The sequence below is a fragment of the Nerophis ophidion genome, linkage group LG02, assembly GCF_033978795.1.
Source record: "Nerophis ophidion isolate RoL-2023_Sa linkage group LG02, RoL_Noph_v1.0, whole genome shotgun sequence".
In the NCBI taxonomy this organism is placed as follows: Eukaryota; Metazoa; Chordata; class Actinopteri; order Syngnathiformes; family Syngnathidae; genus Nerophis; species Nerophis ophidion.
This window is the reverse complement of record NC_084612.1, coordinates 73,772,905-73,790,458: the sequence shown is the minus strand read 5'-3', so window position 1 is coordinate 73,790,458 and position 17,554 is coordinate 73,772,905. Positions and strand designations below refer to the sequence as shown.

General features: G+C 37.3%; 1 protein-coding gene across 3 annotated transcripts; it reads right to left on the bottom strand.

Moving 5' to 3' along the window:
- Positions 1-988: 988 nt before the first annotated feature.
- tatdn2 (TatD DNase domain containing 2) lies at positions 989-14,991 on the bottom strand. 3 transcript variants are annotated; one of them, XM_061874735.1, is made up of 8 exons: positions 14,769-14,991; positions 11,658-11,739; positions 7,843-8,122; positions 7,454-7,765; positions 3,891-4,787; positions 3,705-3,832; positions 3,428-3,611; positions 989-1,341 (listed from the first exon to the last, which is right to left on the bottom strand). In XM_061874735.1, the coding sequence occupies exons 3-8, from the start codon at positions 8,110-8,112 to the stop codon at positions 1,201-1,203; spliced, it is 1,932 nt and encodes a 643-aa protein (XP_061730719.1). In that variant the 5' UTR covers positions 8,113-8,122; positions 11,658-11,739; positions 14,769-14,991; the 3' UTR covers positions 989-1,200. The 3 variants fall into 3 exon arrangements, 2 of the variants coding, with proteins under 2 accessions (XP_061730719.1, XP_061730727.1); XM_061874743.1 differs by having other exon boundaries at positions 3,705-3,817; XR_009802173.1 differs by lacking the exon at positions 989-1,341 and having other exon boundaries at positions 3,469-3,611; positions 3,705-3,842.
- Positions 14,992-17,554: the final 2,563 nt, after the last annotated feature.

Genomic DNA, 17,554 nt, shown 5'->3' with positions numbered 1-17,554 from the left:
AGAGGAGACCCTAGCCCATGAGGAGGAGTTCAAGTACCTTGGGGTCTTGTTCACAAGTGAGGGAAGAGTGGATCGTGAGATCGACGGGCGGATCGGTGCGGCGTCTTCAGTAATGCGGACGCTGTATCGATCCGTTGTGGTGAAGAAGGAGCTGAGCCGGAAGGCAAAGCTCTCAATTTACCGGTCGATCTACGTTCCCATCCTCACCTATGGTCATGACCTTTGGGTTATGACCAAAAGGAAAAGATCACGGGTATAAGCGGGCGAAATGTGTTTCCTCCGCCGGGTGGCGAGGCTCTCCCTTAGAGATAGGGTGAGAAGCTCTGTCATCCGGGAGGAGCTCAAAGTAAAGCCGCTGCTCCTTCACATCGAGAGGAGCCAGATGAGGTGGTTCGAGCCTCTGGTCAGGATGCCACCTGAACGCCTCCCGAGGGAGGTGGGTTATTATGTTATGAGCACATCCTTTAATAATAATAAATGGGTTGTACTTGTATAGCGCTTTTCTACCTTCAAGGTACTCAAAGCGCTTTGACACTACTTCCACATTTACCCATTCACACACTGATGGAGGGAGCTGCCATGCAAGGCGCCAACCAGCACCCATTAGGAGCAAGGGTGAAGTGTCTTGCTCAGGACACAACGGACGTGACGAAGTTGGTACTAGGTGGGATTTTAACCAGGGACCCTCGGGTTGCGCACGGCCACTCTTCCACTGCGCCACGCCGTGGGAGAGTGGGGCATATCTGACCGACAGGAGGCCACGGGGAAGACCCAGGACACGTTGGAAAGACTATGTCTCCCGGCTGGCCTGGGAACATTTCGGGATCCCCCAGCAGGAGCTGGACGAAGTGGCTGGGGAGAGGGAAGTCTGGGCTTCCCTGCTTAGGCTGCTGCCCCCGCAACCCAGCCTCAGATAAGCGGAAGAAGATGGATGGATGGACAAATTCATGTACTACAGCTTTTCCTGTGCGTTGCCGAAAGAAACACCTTTCAACTTTCAACTTTTTTAATGTTTGGCACGCTGTTGACCCATACAGTGCCTGGATAATGAAGAAGGCAACATAAAACATTTAGAAGCAACTAAAACAAAAGAACATTAGCAGCTTATAGACAGTGAAACCTTAGGTCCGCCCATGTAGAAATGTAAAACTAAGAGCTGCGTAAGATATTTGGAAGCTTAGACGCCATCAACTCTCACGCTCAGATGCCGTAAAGTTGGGTGGTGTTGTTTCGGATGGTGGCGAGGACTGTGGGCATGTCAGCCCCCCTCAGGAGGCTCAGCTCTTGCAGGGTATGGATGCCCATTCCTGGATGTGCAAACTGGCAGACGTCTTTCCTCACCTGTCAAAAAGAGAGCGATGCAAGAATTTAACTGTATGTGAACAGGCTTTTTTTTTTTTTAAACTTGATGCTTGTTTGCCACTACTGCTCGCTAGTGTTACCATATCTGAGTTTGTGTGTAGAAATATGGGGAAACAACTACAAATGTGCGCTTCATTCACTAAAGATCAATTACAACAATGCATATGTTGGATACAGAGAACAAACAAACCCTTTATTTACTGAATCAAACATATTACAATTTAATAACTTGGTGCATTTACAAACAGCTAAAATGATCTACAGTGCTAACTATAACCTGCTACCCAAGAATGTACAACAATTCTTCCCAACAAAAGAGGAGAACCATAACCTTAAAGGAAAATCTAAATTAAAACATTTGTACAACACTTAAGACCTTTAGCATATCAGTATGTGGAATTAAGTTATGGAATGGATTAAGCAAATAAATCAAACAAAGCACTAATATGATTCAGTTAAAGAGACTATAAACCAAAAGTGTACACAAAGTACAAAAAAGAAGAATTATGATAAACATCTTGAACCTTTTTAATATGATTATTAGTGTTTTAAATATTTGTTAACTTACTTATAGTATATTTATTTGTTGTTCACTGTACTGTTACAAAGAACAAATAAATGGGATACAACTGCTTTAATATGAAAAGGAGTATAATTAAATAAGCTCTACTTCTTCCTACTCTTTAAGAATATAAATCGATATATCGATGAATGGTTATCATTGTGTAAAAAAAAGTAAATAGAGATTAAAAAAAACCCAAGTGTGTTCAGATATACAAATAGTTTTTCTTCTGTTGCTTCTTTTTGTTGTTTTTTCATGTCAAATGACATTTTTGATGCTTTTAAATGGGGGTGGGGGCCCACATCAGGACCTGTTGCTTGTTGAGAAGAGCAATATGTTCGCCCATGTCTGTCTCCAAAGGAGTCCTAGAAGACCAAAAAAAGGTCGCCAGATTTTTTTGCTTGTCGTCTTTTAAAGAAAGAGCATTTGGAGGTCTGATGACTTGCTAAATATAGTTCAGCAAGTCAGGGACGAGGATGTACGTGTTTTTGTTATTATTGTTCGCACCATGCGTAAGGTGGGTTTTGGATTTGTGACATCCCATTCTTTTTTACAGTGTGATTGGGCATTTGCTAAAAAGATAGCTACAAATCATGAACAAGCCAAAGTTTGCCTTTCTCACAATAGACACAAAATGGCTAAGTTGGCAACATCGATCCCTTTTGCTACATCCTCTTCTTCTCTGGCAGATCAGTTGTGTACAAGGTGTTAAGAAGCTGGGTTATGAGCAATACTGCCACCTACTGTACGACCAACTGCTTTCACAGACCGTGCCGTTATAATGTTTTTGTGAGCCAGGGCGAACAATAATAATATAATAATCCCATTATCGCTGTTAACTGGTTCCTGGCCTGACCACAGTATATGAATTTCTGCAAGGTAGGAATTAATTATGGATGAAATATTTTCAAAGCTATAGCATAATAATAAAATACATGAAATAACACCCACATTGTTTAATTCAATTTAGTAAGTCTGCCTGAGACTGAGCTGGGATACTGAACAGTGCACTCCAATTGGTTTCGTCTCATTTGGTGGCCAATACTGTAACATTTACATTTTTAGGTCATTTAGCATTTTTTATGCTTGAAAATCGTGATTTTGGCAAAATATACTTATGAATATGATATGAACATGCTAGTATAAAAGGTTTTGCAATAGATGTATTAGTGGCGGGCCGCAACAAATACATGAATATATGGGGAAACACCAAGTAGTGCTACAAGTGTGACATCAATGCTTATTTAAAAACAACTTTAGATTTCTTAAATCCCTTATTTTTATTATTCAGACAGCAACAATGAGTCAGTTATGAATGAGCCCCAAAAAACACTCTGCCTGCTAACAAATAGTTATACAAACATGAGAGCAGAAAAAGCAATCAAAACTATTCTGATGGGTCTTGCTCCGTCTGCCGAGAAGCTAAAAATGTGTTTCAGTTTCAGCATTAATTACACATTTTCTAGTGCGACAGCCTTTTTTACGGCCTCAATTTGAACCTACCGTCCTCGGCAGGAAATATGGAGCGTCGGTCTCCAGCACAATGCGGCTGAGAGGCACCTTGCAGGCAGCATCTCGAGCCGGGAAGGCGCTGGGATATGTGATCAAGGCTGTGAAGCCCACATACAGGTTGGGGAACTCCTCCAAGAAGGGCTCAATCACCGGGTAGCTGTTGGTGAAACAGTGCCTAGAATCCCAAATAAATTAATAACGACAAAAAAAAAGGCTTGAGACAATTGTGTTTTGGAAGAAAATAGGGACATCTCTAGAAAATACACACCTGTGAATTTTGTAATCCCTGGGCACGTACTTCTTCATGATGACCATCAGGTCGTCATCTGCGTCGCGACAGTGGATGACGACGGGCTTCTGCATGGCCACAGCACGCTGCAGCTGAAGCCCGAACACCTTCACACCACTAGACATCATCAGTCCACATTACCTAACAAGGAATGCTCGTTCTCACCTTTTTCTGTACGTCGTAACACGCGTTGTTTTTGTGGGAATAGTCCAAACCCATCTCGCCAAACGCCACGGCTTTGGGGTGCCTCATGGCTTTCAGTATGCTGCGTTCATGGGCGTCGCAGTACTCCTCGGCAAAGTGCGGGTGGCACCCAAACGCCCCCCAGACCTTGTCTTCCGCCAGTAAACCTTCCCACAGGTCATCCTGCGCCATGATCCGAGGGTTGCAGAAGTCCGCGATGCAGCCGTGAAACTCGGCGGGAAAGCTGCTGCGGTATTTATTTTGGAAACTGCCGAAGGATCCTCTGAAGCGCAGCTTTGCGTAGAGCATGTCAAGGTGGCAGTGGGTGTCTATGAAGCCATATGCACCGTAGGGGTAGCGTGTCCGAGTGGGTTCAGGTTCCCTCAGGGACAGTCTTCTCTGATGGTTGCTGCCATGGAGAACTGACAAAGAGGGGGAATGGACGGAAGAGCCGGCGTAGGTTTGCCTCCGTGCGTTTCTTCCTCTACTGTTTGAGCGTCGAGGCAGAGCGAAGGGGTCTGCCCAATCAACAACACGTGCAGTCTTGTTGTCCACTACGGCAGCTAAAGGACTCGGGCTTTTTTGCTGCTTGCCAGAGACAAACACAGTCCTCTGCGGCGTGTGGAATAGGTCCGGCATGTTCAGGGTGGAAGTTGAAGGTCCGGACCGGTAATTTAATGGCGGACTGAGGTGATGCCAGCCGTTGGAGGAGTCGTTCGCAGGACTCACACAGCAAGACAAATAATCTGGGACGTCCTCAAGCGAAAGGAGGGACGTATCGCTCCAGTTCTCAGCTTGGGGTTCAGCCGATACATTGTCTTGCCGATCATGAGAGATGCTTTGCTGTGTTGTGTTGGGCTCTTCTTTGAGAGCGGCACTCTGAAACACCACAAGAACACCACACAAACATCATGAAGTGTGCAAAGATTTTGTAGACCGTAGTATTACAGTTTCAAAATGTTCTCCACAATGCCAGGATGGTGTCAAACGAAAACTTTGTGTGTAGTTTTCCGGTCTAAAAATAAACTACATCTCCCCAGAATTTGCAATGTGGGAGCGTGGAGCGTCAGAAAAAGCAGGAAGTGAAGTGTATTCCACTTCTTAGTAGATAGAGGAATAGTTTTTTTTCAAGATACGTTCATAATTTTTTTAAGTTATGATGTTAAACAAAACCTGGCAAAAACATAACAAACGCCCCACCTTGGTCTCCAGTGTTCAAAGCCAAAACACACTCGGTCAAGGCGCGCCGTGACGAGGGAAAACAACTGCTGCACACCAAACTACTTTATAAGCTACCATCACCCGGAAAATATGAAGCCAACGAAACTAAACGTCATATTTATAATATTAAAAGTTTGAATGTGAGTTTACTTTTCTGAGAAACTGCATTTTTTAAATTGATGAAAAATGTCCACTCTTGTTTGAAAAGTAAAAGTTGAAAGACAAGGAATGTTCCCACACAATTCTTTGCACTTAAACATACTTGTTTCTAAGTAATAAATATGATTAGATCATTAAAGCTTTATTTTTTTTGTGTTCAAATACAGTAATTGTGTTTATTTAATATTATTAACTCCTTTTTTTGGGACATATACAGTGGGGCAAAAAGTATTTAGTCAGCCACCGATTGTGCAAGTTCTCCCACTTAAAATGATGACATAGGTCTGTAATGTTCATCATAGGTACACTTTAACTGTGGGAGACAGAATGTGAAAAAAATCCAGGAATTCACATTGTAGGAATTTTAAAGAATTGATTTGTAAATTATGGTGGAAAATAAGTATTTGGTCACCCATTCAAAGCTCTCACTGATGGAAAGAGGTTTTGGCTCAAAATCTCACGATACATGGCCCCATTCATTCTTTCCTTAACACGGATCAATCGTCCTGTCCCCTTAGCAGAAAAACAGCCCCAAAGCATGATGTTTCCACCCCCATGCTTCACAGTAGGTATGGTGTCCTTGGGATGCAACTCAGTATTCTTCTTCCTCCAAACACGACGAGTTGAGTTTATACCAAAATGGATACATGGATGATACAGCAGAGGATTGGGAGAATGTCATGTGGTCAGATGAAACCAAAATAGAACTTTTTGGTATAAACTCAACTTGTCGTGTTTGGAGGAAGAAGAATACTGAGTTGCATCCCAAGAACACCACACCTACTGTGAAGCATGGGGGTGGAAACATCATGCTTTGGGGCTGTTTTTCTGCTAAGGGGACAGGACGATTGATCCGTGTTAAGGAAAGAATGAATGGGGCCATGTATCGTGAGATTTTGAGCCAAAACCTCCTTCCATCAGTGAGAGCTTTGAATGGTTGACCAAATACTTATTTTCCACCATAATTTACAAAAAAAAATATTTAAAATTCCTACAATGTGAATTCCTGGATTTTTTTTTCACATTCTGTCTCTCACAGTTGAAGTGTACCTATGATGAAAATTACACACCTCTGTCATCATTTTAAGTGGGAGAACTTGCACATTTGGTGGCTGACTAAATACTTTTTTGCCCCACTGTACCACAATGATATCGTACTGTGGTCTTAATACCTTTATAATATTGTACTGTGACATTTTGATATCGTTACAGAATTATCTGTTGCATAGTAAAAAAATTGGCCCTTGGACTACTGGCACATTTTCACTTCGGCCCCTGGAGACCAAACACTTGGGCAACCCTGCTTTAGAGTGTTTAATATTAAAGGCAAAAAAACGTATTATGATTAAAATTAAAAAAAAATATTCTGGCAAATCTAGAAAATCTATAGAAGTGAAGTGAATTATATTCATATAGCACTTTTTCTCTAGTGACTCAAAGCGCTTCACACAGTGAAACACAATATCTAAGTTACATTCAAACCAGTGTGGGTGGCACTGGGAGCAGGTGGGTAAAGTGTCTTGCCCAAGGACACAACGGCAGTGACTAGGATGGCGGAAGCGGGAATCGAACCTGCAACCCTCAAGTTGCTGACACAGCCGCTCTACCAACCGAGCTAAACCATCAAATTAAAATCTTATTTCAAAGTTTTTTGAATTTCTTTTAAAATTTTTGTTCTGGAAAATCTAGAAGAAACATTGATTTGTCTTTGTTAGAAATATCACTTGATCCAATTTGTTATATATTCTAACAAAGTGCAGAATGGATTTTAACCTATTTAAAACATGTCATCAAAAATATATATTTATTGTGAGAAATCATAAAGATGATCAGTGTTTCCACAAAGATAAATATCATTAATTATTAATAATAACATAGAGTTAAAGGTAAATTGAGCAAATTGGTCATATCTGGCAATGTATTTAAGTGTGTATCAAACTGGTAGCCCTTCGCATTAATCAGTACCCAAGAAGTAGCTCTTGGTTTCAAAAAGGTTGGTGACCCCTGGTATATTGTATACATCCCTAGTACTCAGTAAACATATTTAGGAGACTCTTAATTGTGAATGTTTGTGTAAATTGTTGGTTTCCCAAAGTCAGCTGGGATAGGCTCCAGCTCACCGTGACCCCGAGCAGTCGATAAGAGAGGAAATAGTTGGAACTTACCGATATCCCTGCTGGTGTCTTTGTGTCCTCTTTTAGGCCGACTGAAACCATAACGAGCCGACAAGGGGACAGCTGATCTGGATTGTCCTGAGTGTCATCAGATTTGTTTTCAAGCGTGGTCGGACTGCACGCTTCAGTATTCACGGGTGTCAAAGACAGGTGGTCAACAATGGCACTTTTGGTGGGAGTGTGTGTTGATCCCAAGGCTGCAGTTAAAGCCCTCTTGTAAATAGCCTTCATCACGTCCTCCGCTGTCTTCGCCTTCTTTTTCATGTCCAAGGGAAGAGAGGATGCATGGCTTTCTGTAGAGTCCTGGGAGATGACAAGATGACCAGGCTAACTCGAGGTTTTGCAATAAAAATGTGCCACGAGGTATTGAACAAATTCACCTTGAGTGACTCAAAGGTCATCCTGGAGCGCTTCCTCAGCTCCACTTTGCTGTGAGAGGGGACGCCATCGCAGATCTCCTCCGCTTTTCTCTTGGGAGTGTCCAGATTGAGCTCAGCGAAGCCCACCGATCCTGGCGAGTCACTGAGGGCCAAAGCTTCTTCGGGTATCCTTTTTCCCGCCGAGGGCAGGGAAGAGTGAGAAGAAGATGGGGTTGGCGAAGAAGCCCTTCGAAGCCACCTAAAAGTCACCTTCTTCCTGCTGCTCTCCATGTCACGGAACCTGGACATGGCCAGAAAAGACATGATTCAACTCGATCATAGGATCCAGAAATCCACTTTGTAACCTGCTTAGCACAGGGGTGTCCAAACTTTTTCCACTGATGGCCGCACACTGAGAAATCAAAGCATGCAGGGGCCATTTTGATATTTTTGATATTCAAAACCAATACAATCTATAGATTTGTTTTTAACCTTTAGGGCTCCCCTGAGGTTTTAATCTACTGAGAACCGTTGAAAATAAATAATATACAATTTTTTCCCCCTCAAAGCTTAAATCTGTAGATCTGGGATAGAGAAAACATTTTTATATCGCAAACATACAAAATGTGCAATATTTTCCACAAAAAATTTTAAAGTGGATTTTTTAAGTATTTTTGTGCAATGACAGTTTTAAAAAAAATCCCACAACAGTTCGATTAAAGAGAGAAAAATAAAGTCATACATTGTTTTTCTTAGTTTCAACACTTAAATCTTAAGGTAAATTTCTGATCTATTCGTTGATTATAAGTTTTTATAATCTTCCGAGGATGTTGTAGTCGTAATGATTTGTGCAGTCCTTTGAGACATTTGTGATTTGGGGCTATATAAATAAACATTGATTGATTGATTGATATTATTTGTGTTTTTGGTTTGTTTTATGCCCTTTTTGCCAAAGAAAACTTTGTTTTCCATATAGCAAACACACAAAAAGTGCATTATTTCCCCCCCCAAAATATTTAAAAGTGGATTTCTTTCAATTATTTTGTGCAATGAGTTTAAAAAAATAAAAAATAAATCACACTACACTAATTGGGGATCCAAAGAGGCCCCACTCATTACAGTTAAAAATAAGTCATATATTTTAATTTTTGAGCTTTCAACAATTAAATCTCAAGATAAATTTCTGATCCATTCACAGATTATAAGCTTTGCTCATGTTTTCATATTTTTTTATTTATGCGCTTTTTGCCAAAGAAAACATTGTTTTTTTTTTGTTATATCGCATACATACAAAAAGTGCAATATTTCTCCCCCAAAATATTTCTAAGTGGATTTTTTAAATATTTGACAGTTTAAAAAAAATCCCACTACAATTCAATAAAATAGTAAAAAATAAGTCATAACATTTCATTTTTTTTACTTTCAACACTTAAATCTCTTGATCAATTTCTGATCTATTCGTTGATTATAAGTTTTTATTATTAGTTTGATGGCCTTTTTCCAAAGAAAACTGTTTTTCATATGACAAACACACAAAATGTGCAATATTCTCCCCAAAATATATTTCAAGGTGAATTTTTTTATTTATTATTTTGGGCAATGACAGTTTAAAAAAAAAATCCACAACAATTATTGGTGATCAAAAAGGGCCCAACTCACAAAAGAGTTCAAAATAAGTCATACATTTTATTTTTTCCTTCAACAGTTAAATCTCTCTTATTTGTGTTTTTTGTTTGTTTAATACCCTTTTAGCCAAAGAAAACTGTGTTTTTTATATAGCAAACACATAATGTGCAATGTTTCCCCCCGAAAAACATTTAATTGTTTCTTGGTTTTTTTTAACTATTTTTGTGCAATGACAGTTAAACAAATCCCACTACAATTATTGCGGATCCAAAAGGTCCGTACTCATAAAAGAGTTAAAGAAAGTTCATAAATTGTATTTTTTTACTTTCAACAGTTAAATCTCTATTATTTTTGTGTTTGTTTCATGCCATTTATGCCAAAGAAAATTTAGTTTTTCATATAAAAAATATACAAAAACCTGCAATATATTCCTAAAAAATATTTCAATGTGGATTTAAAAATATTTTTTGTGCAATGACAATCCCACTACAATTCTACCAAATAATAAAAAAATTGTCATACATTAATTTTTTTTTACTTTTAACACTTAAATCTCTGGATCAATTTATGATCTATTTGTTGATTCTAAGTTGTTATCATTCATGTTTGTTTTATGCCCTTTTTACCATATACAACTTTATTTTTCATATGGCAAACACACAACATGTGCAATGTTTTCAGTGTTTTTCTTTTACTATTTTTTTTGCAATGACAGTTAAAAAAATCCGACTATACTTATTGGGAATCCAAAAGAGTTAAAAAACAAGTCTTACATTTAATTTGAAATTATTTTAAATGTTTAAATCTCTAGATCAATTTTTGATCCATTCATTGATTATAAGTTTTCCTGTGTGTGTGTTTGTTTGATGGCCTTTTTGCCAAAGAAAACTGTGTTCTTTAAAGGCCTACTGAAATGAAATGTTCTTATTTAAACGGGGATAGCAGCTCTATTCTATGTGTCATACTTGATCATTTCGCGATATTGCCATATTTTTGCTGAAAGGATTTAGTAGAGAACATCGACGATAAAGTTTGCAATTGTCGGTGTTAAGTCGCAGACGATGACGTCGCAAGTGTGGGGGCTCCTCACATTCTCATTGTTTTTAATGGGAGCCTCCAACAAAAAAAGCTATTCGGACCGAGAAAACGACAATTTCGCCATTAATTTGAGCGCGGATGAAAGATTCGTGTTTGAGGATATTGATAGCGACAGACTAGAGAAAAAAACAAAAAAACAAAACGCGATTGCATTGAGACGGATTCCGATGTTTTTAAACACATTTAGTAGGATAATTCTGGGAAATCCCTTATCTTTTTATTGTGTTGCTAGTGTTTTAGTGAGTTTAATAGTACCTGATAGTCGGAGGGGTGTGTTGACGCGCAGTGTCTCAGGGAAGTCGACGTCAGCTTCATGGACGGCCCAAGCTCAGCTTTTCTCCGGTAAGAAGCGACTTTTTAACCACAATTTTCTCACCGAAGCCTGCTGGTTGACATTTGGTCTGGATTCATGTCTGCTTGACCGCGCTCTGATTCATAATAAATTTTCACCTCCGGTAATTTTAAACAAGGAATCACTGTGTGTTTGTGTGGCTAAAAGCCAACTCCATCTTTCTACTGTGACTTCTCCAATATTAATTGAACAAATTGCAAAAGATTCAGCAACACAGATCCCCAAAATACTGTGTAATTATGCCATTAAAGCAGACGACTTTTAGCTGTGTGTGTGTGCAGCGCTCATACTTCCTAAAAACGCATGAAGTCTTGCGTACACGTCATCATTACACAATGTTTTCAAGACGAAACTCCCGGGAAATTTAAAATTGTAATTTTGTAAACTAAAAAAGCCGTATTGGCATGTGTTGCATTGTTAATATTTCATCATTGATATATAAACTATCAGACTGCGTGGTGGGTAGTAGTGGCTTTCAGTAGGCCTTTAAAAAGTAAACACATAAAATGTGCAATATTTTCCCAAAAAGTATTTCACAGTGGATTGAGTGATGTATTTTTTAGAGCAATGACAGTTTTAAAGAAACAAAAAACAGTCTGCATGGCAGCTTTATGTCATTAGAGTCAACTTTGCACATTTTTCTTGTTTCATTTCACCTGTTTATTCTTTTGTTTCCACTTAAGTTTTTTTTTATAAATAGTACTTATAGAAAGTGTTCAAAAAGGAGCTGCGAGCCGCACTTTGGACATCCCTGACTTACTGTAGGGTGACGTGTGATCTATCCCAGCTGGTCCTCCTTAATCCAGGACTGTGCTCCGAACAAACTCTTCAAGCTGTTTGAACTGTAAAGTATGAACATTCACATATGTATTCATTTATCTTTTTAATCAACGAACATGTTATATTGACATCATTTAAAGGCGAAACTTCGACAAAATAACATGCATCCAGGGACTGTTTACCACCTGTTTTGGACTTGTGAAAGCACTCCATCACTATAGCAGGCATCCTGGACAATATTCATGACAAATTTGTGCTTCATTTTAAAAATGTGCTATTTGGATTTACACGGTATGAGAAAAAAATTGAAAAGGAATTTTACCTTTGCAACCTCATTATACTATTGGGATAAGTTTTATAATCATAAATGTAAGGATTAAATATTCTTTGCTTCTTCCTACTCCTTTTCGGACATGATGTAATGTGAAATAATATGAAATTGTCTGATGTATTATGTTGTAAGTATGTTCATGTTCGAAATAAACTAAGAAAGAAAGAAAGAAAGAAAGAAAGGTTCTCAACACCCGATCTGTTTGTGCCTTTAAAAAAAGGATTAGAAACTTTACTTTAAAAACACTATTTACCTCTAACAATCAAAAAGCTGTGAAAACTATGATGCTGTGCTCCAAATTTGGATTGTTTACGGAACTTGTGTGAGCCTATAAGTATGCACACACACGTGTGTGTGTGTATGTATATATATATATATATATATATATATATATATATATACAGTATTTTTTTTTTTTCTCACACCCCGCCCCATTGTTTACCTGTATCTTACCTTTTTTGTAAGGGGCACCGGAAGTTGTCAGACTCGTCAGCCATCCTGTTCTGTCTCCCTGTAATGTTTGTCTGATCTTGAATGGGATTGTGCTGAAAATTTTAATTTCCCCTCTGGGATTAATAAAGTATTTCTGATTCTGATGTATATATGACCATCCATCCATCCATTTTCTACCGCTTATTCCCTTTTTTGGGGTGGCGGGGGGTGCTGGCGCCTATCTCAGCTACAATCGGGCGGAAGGCGATTACACCCTGGACAAGTCGCCACCTCATCGCAGGGCCAACACAAATAGACAGACAACATTCACACTCACATTCACACACTAGGGCCAATTTAGTGTTGCCAATCAACCTATCCCCAGGTGGGGAGGAAGCCGGAGTACCCGGAGGGAACCAACGCATTCACGGGGAGAACATGCAAACTCCACACAGAAAGATCCCGAGCCTGGATTTGAACCCAGGACTGCAGGACCTTCGTGTATGTATGACATATGTATATATATATATACATATATATATATATATATATATGACATATATATGTATATATGTGTATATATTAGGGCTGGGCAACGATTAAAAATTTTCATCGAAGTTAACCGCACTATTTCTCAGATCAATCGCGATTAACTGCATTGTATACGCAAAGCCCAATAATTAATTCAAAAGTAGTGTGTAGTGCACCTTTATTGGAATATCCTCCCACATGAACAAAAGCGCCAAAACATTTGTTGTGCAAACACAATTTAAATCAGTCCTTGTTAAACAGTAGCAGTTAAATAGCATATTTTATGAAAATCAACTCAAAAAATGTAAATACAAACATTTAAGCTTATTACTACCACTGCCAGGGTATTTAAGTTATCCTGTTTGTTATGGAAAATAAATATAATCTACCTACAAATCTCTGAGCCACAATCATAACATCCGAACAGGCAATTTCTGAGGTAACAGCAGAAACATTTTTTTTATCAGGGATCTTATGTTTAAAAAACCTATATTATAGGTAGTGGGCTGTTTTAGGGAATTTTTTATCAAATTATCCGTAGTAGCAATATTAATAATGTTGTGTTTATTCTGCGTAGTGCACTTAAAATAATTATGACCATATTTAGGAATTGATATGATGGGAATTTTCCGATTGTTTGATGTTATGAGCCAGGGAATAAAAGAACTACCCTACCCAGCATGCAACAGGAGTGACGAGCATGCGCGGTAGCCTGGTACAGGTTGTGTCGCCATGACGGCATCTTGTATGTTGTGATATGCACGCTCTGAAAGCAAACGTTAAGAACTCAGCCAACACTCCTGGTCTGCATTATTCATAAATAGACAGACAACACATATACTCCGCTGCTTCACAGGCCGCTGGATGTAGCCGGCAAAGTATTCCCATGCTAGCTAGCCGGTCTAGCAAGCAAACCTCATTCAGTCCAAAACGGCCCGATCGATCCCCATTCAGAATTGTCTGGCGGTCGTAAGTGATCCCGGAGTGTCCACGCTGTAAGCCAGCCATGAAATTTGCAGAATTGTCCGGTATTTTTGCCAAATGTTCCCTCTTTACAAAGAGCCCCTCGACGCCATCTTGTTAAGAAAAAGCGTTAACAAAATAAAAGCATGTAAACAACATACGCAAATATGCGATAAAATAATTGTCAGCGTTAATAGATTGATGAGTTAACTCATAATTAACGCACTAATTTGCCCACCCCTAGTATATATATATATATATATATATATATATATATATATATATATATATATATATATATATATATATATATTGCATTCTTCTTTTGTTGCTTTATTGACTTTACAACCCCCTGGCACTGTTTTGAACAGTATATGTACTTGTTTTGATTATTATTATTTCTTTAAAGAAAAAAATAAATTAAAAAAATAAAAACTAAATAAAAAAAATAATAGAAACCCCTGTCAGAATTTTGTGGAGCACCACCTTACAAAACACGACATAAAAGGCTTAAAACTTTACCTTACCTCGTGGAAAACAATGATTTTGACTTTCTTCTTCGTAGATAGTAAAGTATTAGAACGTTTAAAGAGGATGTGTGAGTAGCATGTTAGCCAGCTAGTTAGCATTCCGCGCTTGAGTCAATTAGCGAAGGCTAGCGGCTAAGCTAACTCAGCTAGCTTCGCTTAAGCCAGCAACATTACTTACGTCGACACTCAAAATGTTCCCTTCTTACAGAAAATCGGCACAATTAAATATATACCAACTTACTCCACATCGTATTAAAAAGCAAATGACCATGTATTTAACGTATACATTGCCAAAGGTGTGTACCTTTTTCTGTGCGGGAAGTTGCAATGTCTTGATGAAATATCCACGCAGCCTTTCACTTCAAGCTGCCGCAACCAAACTAAAAGTATAAATGGATTTTTTTTAAGAACTTTGAACGGAACATACATTTGTATTTTTAGTGCATTGTCTGGACTCCGGAGGATGTTTTAGTCAAATTAAAAAACGAAGGCTGCGGCCAGAGGGCGACAAATTCCAGCTTGGTCTCATCTCGCGAGATTTTGTGCCGAGAGCACTTTTATAATGCAAATATTTCTAATAAATTCTATTTGAAAGTAGGCACAATATTTTTCCACATTGAAGAAATTCATTATTAATCAAATAAGCAAAAAACAAGTTTGCATTGTATTGTATGGTGGCATTTAATTTTTTATTCTACTTGTGTTTGCATAAAAAATTTCAGACAGTACAAGAATTAGCCTAAGAACAATGAGAACTGATAAATATTTTTTATTTTAGAACAAAGGCTAAAGTAGCAGAAACACTGACACTAACAGTATTAACAACAACTTCCATAAACTGTACAAAATGTATTTGATGTTCTTTGAAGTCTTAATGCAGGGGTCACCAACTTTTTTGACAGCAAGAGCTACTTCTTGGGTACTGATTAATGCGAAGGGCTACCAGTTTGATACACACTTAAATACATTGCCAGAAATAGCCAATTTACTCAATTTACCTTTAATAAATAAATCTATATATATATATATATCCATTTTTTTTTCTTTTACGGGAGTTTTTTTTTTGTAGAGAATAAATGATGCAAAAAACACTTAATTGAACGGTTTAAAAGAGGAGAAAACAGGGAAAAAATGAAAATTAAATTTTGAAACATAGTTTATGTTCAATTTCGACTCTTTAACATTCAAAATTCAACCGAAAAACAGAAGAGAAAAACTAGCTAATTTGAATCTTTTTGAAAAAATAAAAAAACTTTTTGAAAGAAAGAGCTACTTCTTGGGTACTGATTAATGCGAAGGGCTACCAGTTTGATACACACTTAAATAAATTGCCAGAAATAGCCAATTTGCTCAATTTACCTTTAATAAATATATCTATATATATATTTTAAAAAATGGGTATTTCTGTCTGTCATTCAGTCGTACATTTTTTTTCCTTTTACGGAAGGTTTTTTTTTAAAGAATACATGATAAAAAAAATACTTAATTGAACTGTTTAAAAGAGGAGAAAACACGAAAAAAATGAAAATGAAATTTTGAAACATAGTTTATCTTCAATTGCGACTATTTAAAATTCAAAATTCAACCGAAAAAAATGAAAACAAAAACTAGATAATTCGAATCTTTTTGAAAAAATAAACAAACTTTTTGAAAGCAAGAGCTACTTCTTGGGTAATGATTAATGCAAAGGGCTACCAGTTTGATACACACTTAAATACATTGCCAGAAATAGCCAATTTACTCAATTTACTTTTAATACATAAATCTATATATATATACATTTTTTTTCCTTTTACGGGAGTTTTTTTTGTAGAGAATAAATGATGCAAAAATCACTAAATTGAACGGTTTAAAAGAGGAGAAAACAGGAAAAAAATTAAAATTAAATTTTGAAACATAGTTTATCTTCAATTTCGACTCTTTAACATTCAAAATTCAACCGAAAAAAAAGAAGGGAAAAACTAGCTAATTCGAATCTTCTTGAAAAAAATAAAAAAATAATTTATGGAACATCATTAGTAATTTTTCCTGATTAAGATTAATTTTAGAATTTTGATGACATGTTTTAAAAAGGTTAAAATCCACTTTGAAATAAGATTTAAATTTGATTCTAAAGATTTTCTAGATTTGCCGGAATAATTTTTTTGAATTTTAATCATAATAAGTTTGAAGAAATATTTCACAAATATTCTTCGTCGAAAAAACTGAAGCTAAAATGAAGAATTAAAATAAAATGTATTTATTATTCTTTACAATATTAATTAAAAAAAATACTTAAACATTGATTTAAATTGTCAAGAAAGAAGAGGAAGGCATTTAAAAGGTAAAAATGTATATGTGTTTAAAAATCCTAAAATAATTTTTAAGGTTGTATTCTTTCTCTAAAATTGTCTTTCTGAAAGTTATAAGAAGCAAAGTAAAAAAAATAAATGAATTTATTTAAACAAGTGAAGACCAAGTCTTTACATTTTTTCTTGGGTTTTCAAATTCTATTTGAGGTTTGTCTCTCTTAGAATTAAAAATGTTGAGCAAAGCGAGACCAGCTTGCTAGTAAATAAACAAAATCAAAAAAATAGAGGCAGCTCACTGGTAAGTGCTGCTATTTGAGCTATTTTTAGAACAGGCCATCTGGTCCTTACGGGCGACCTGGTGACCCCTGCTTTAATGTCAACAATATACAGTCGTGGTCAAAAGTTTACATGCACTTGTAAAGAACATAATGTCATGGCTGTGTTGAATTTCCAATCATTTCTACAACTCTTTTTTTTTTTTGTGGTAGAGTGATTGGAACACATACTTGTTGGTCACAAAAAACATTCATGAATTTTGGTGCTTTTATGAATTTATTATGGGTCTACTGAAAATGTGAGCAAATCTGCTGGGTCAAAAGTATACATACAGCAATGTATGTATAGTATATTATAATATTTAGTTACATGTCCCTTGGCAGGTTTCACTGCAATAAGGCGCTTTTGGTAGCCATCCACAAGCTTCTGCTTGAATTTGTGACCACTCCTCTTGACAAAATTGGACTTGTTTCTTCAGCATTGTCCACATGTTCTCAGTGGGGTGACCAAAAAAAGTAATACA

Bases quoted from the DNA above. Each gene is read 5' to 3' on its own strand.
- tatdn2 (XM_061874735.1), bottom strand. From the start codon at position 8,112: ATGGAGAGCAGCAGGAAGAAGGTGACTTTTAGGTGGCTTCGAAGGGCT. The intron at 3,612-3,704 runs GTGTGTATTTTC...TTGGGATTCTAG, and splicing joins AGGGATTACAAAATTCACAG to GCACTGTTTCACCAACAGCT. The intron at 1,342-3,427 runs GTAGGTTCAAAT...TCTTTTTGACAG, and splicing joins CATATTTCCTGCCGAGGACG to GTGAGGAAAGACGTCTGCCA.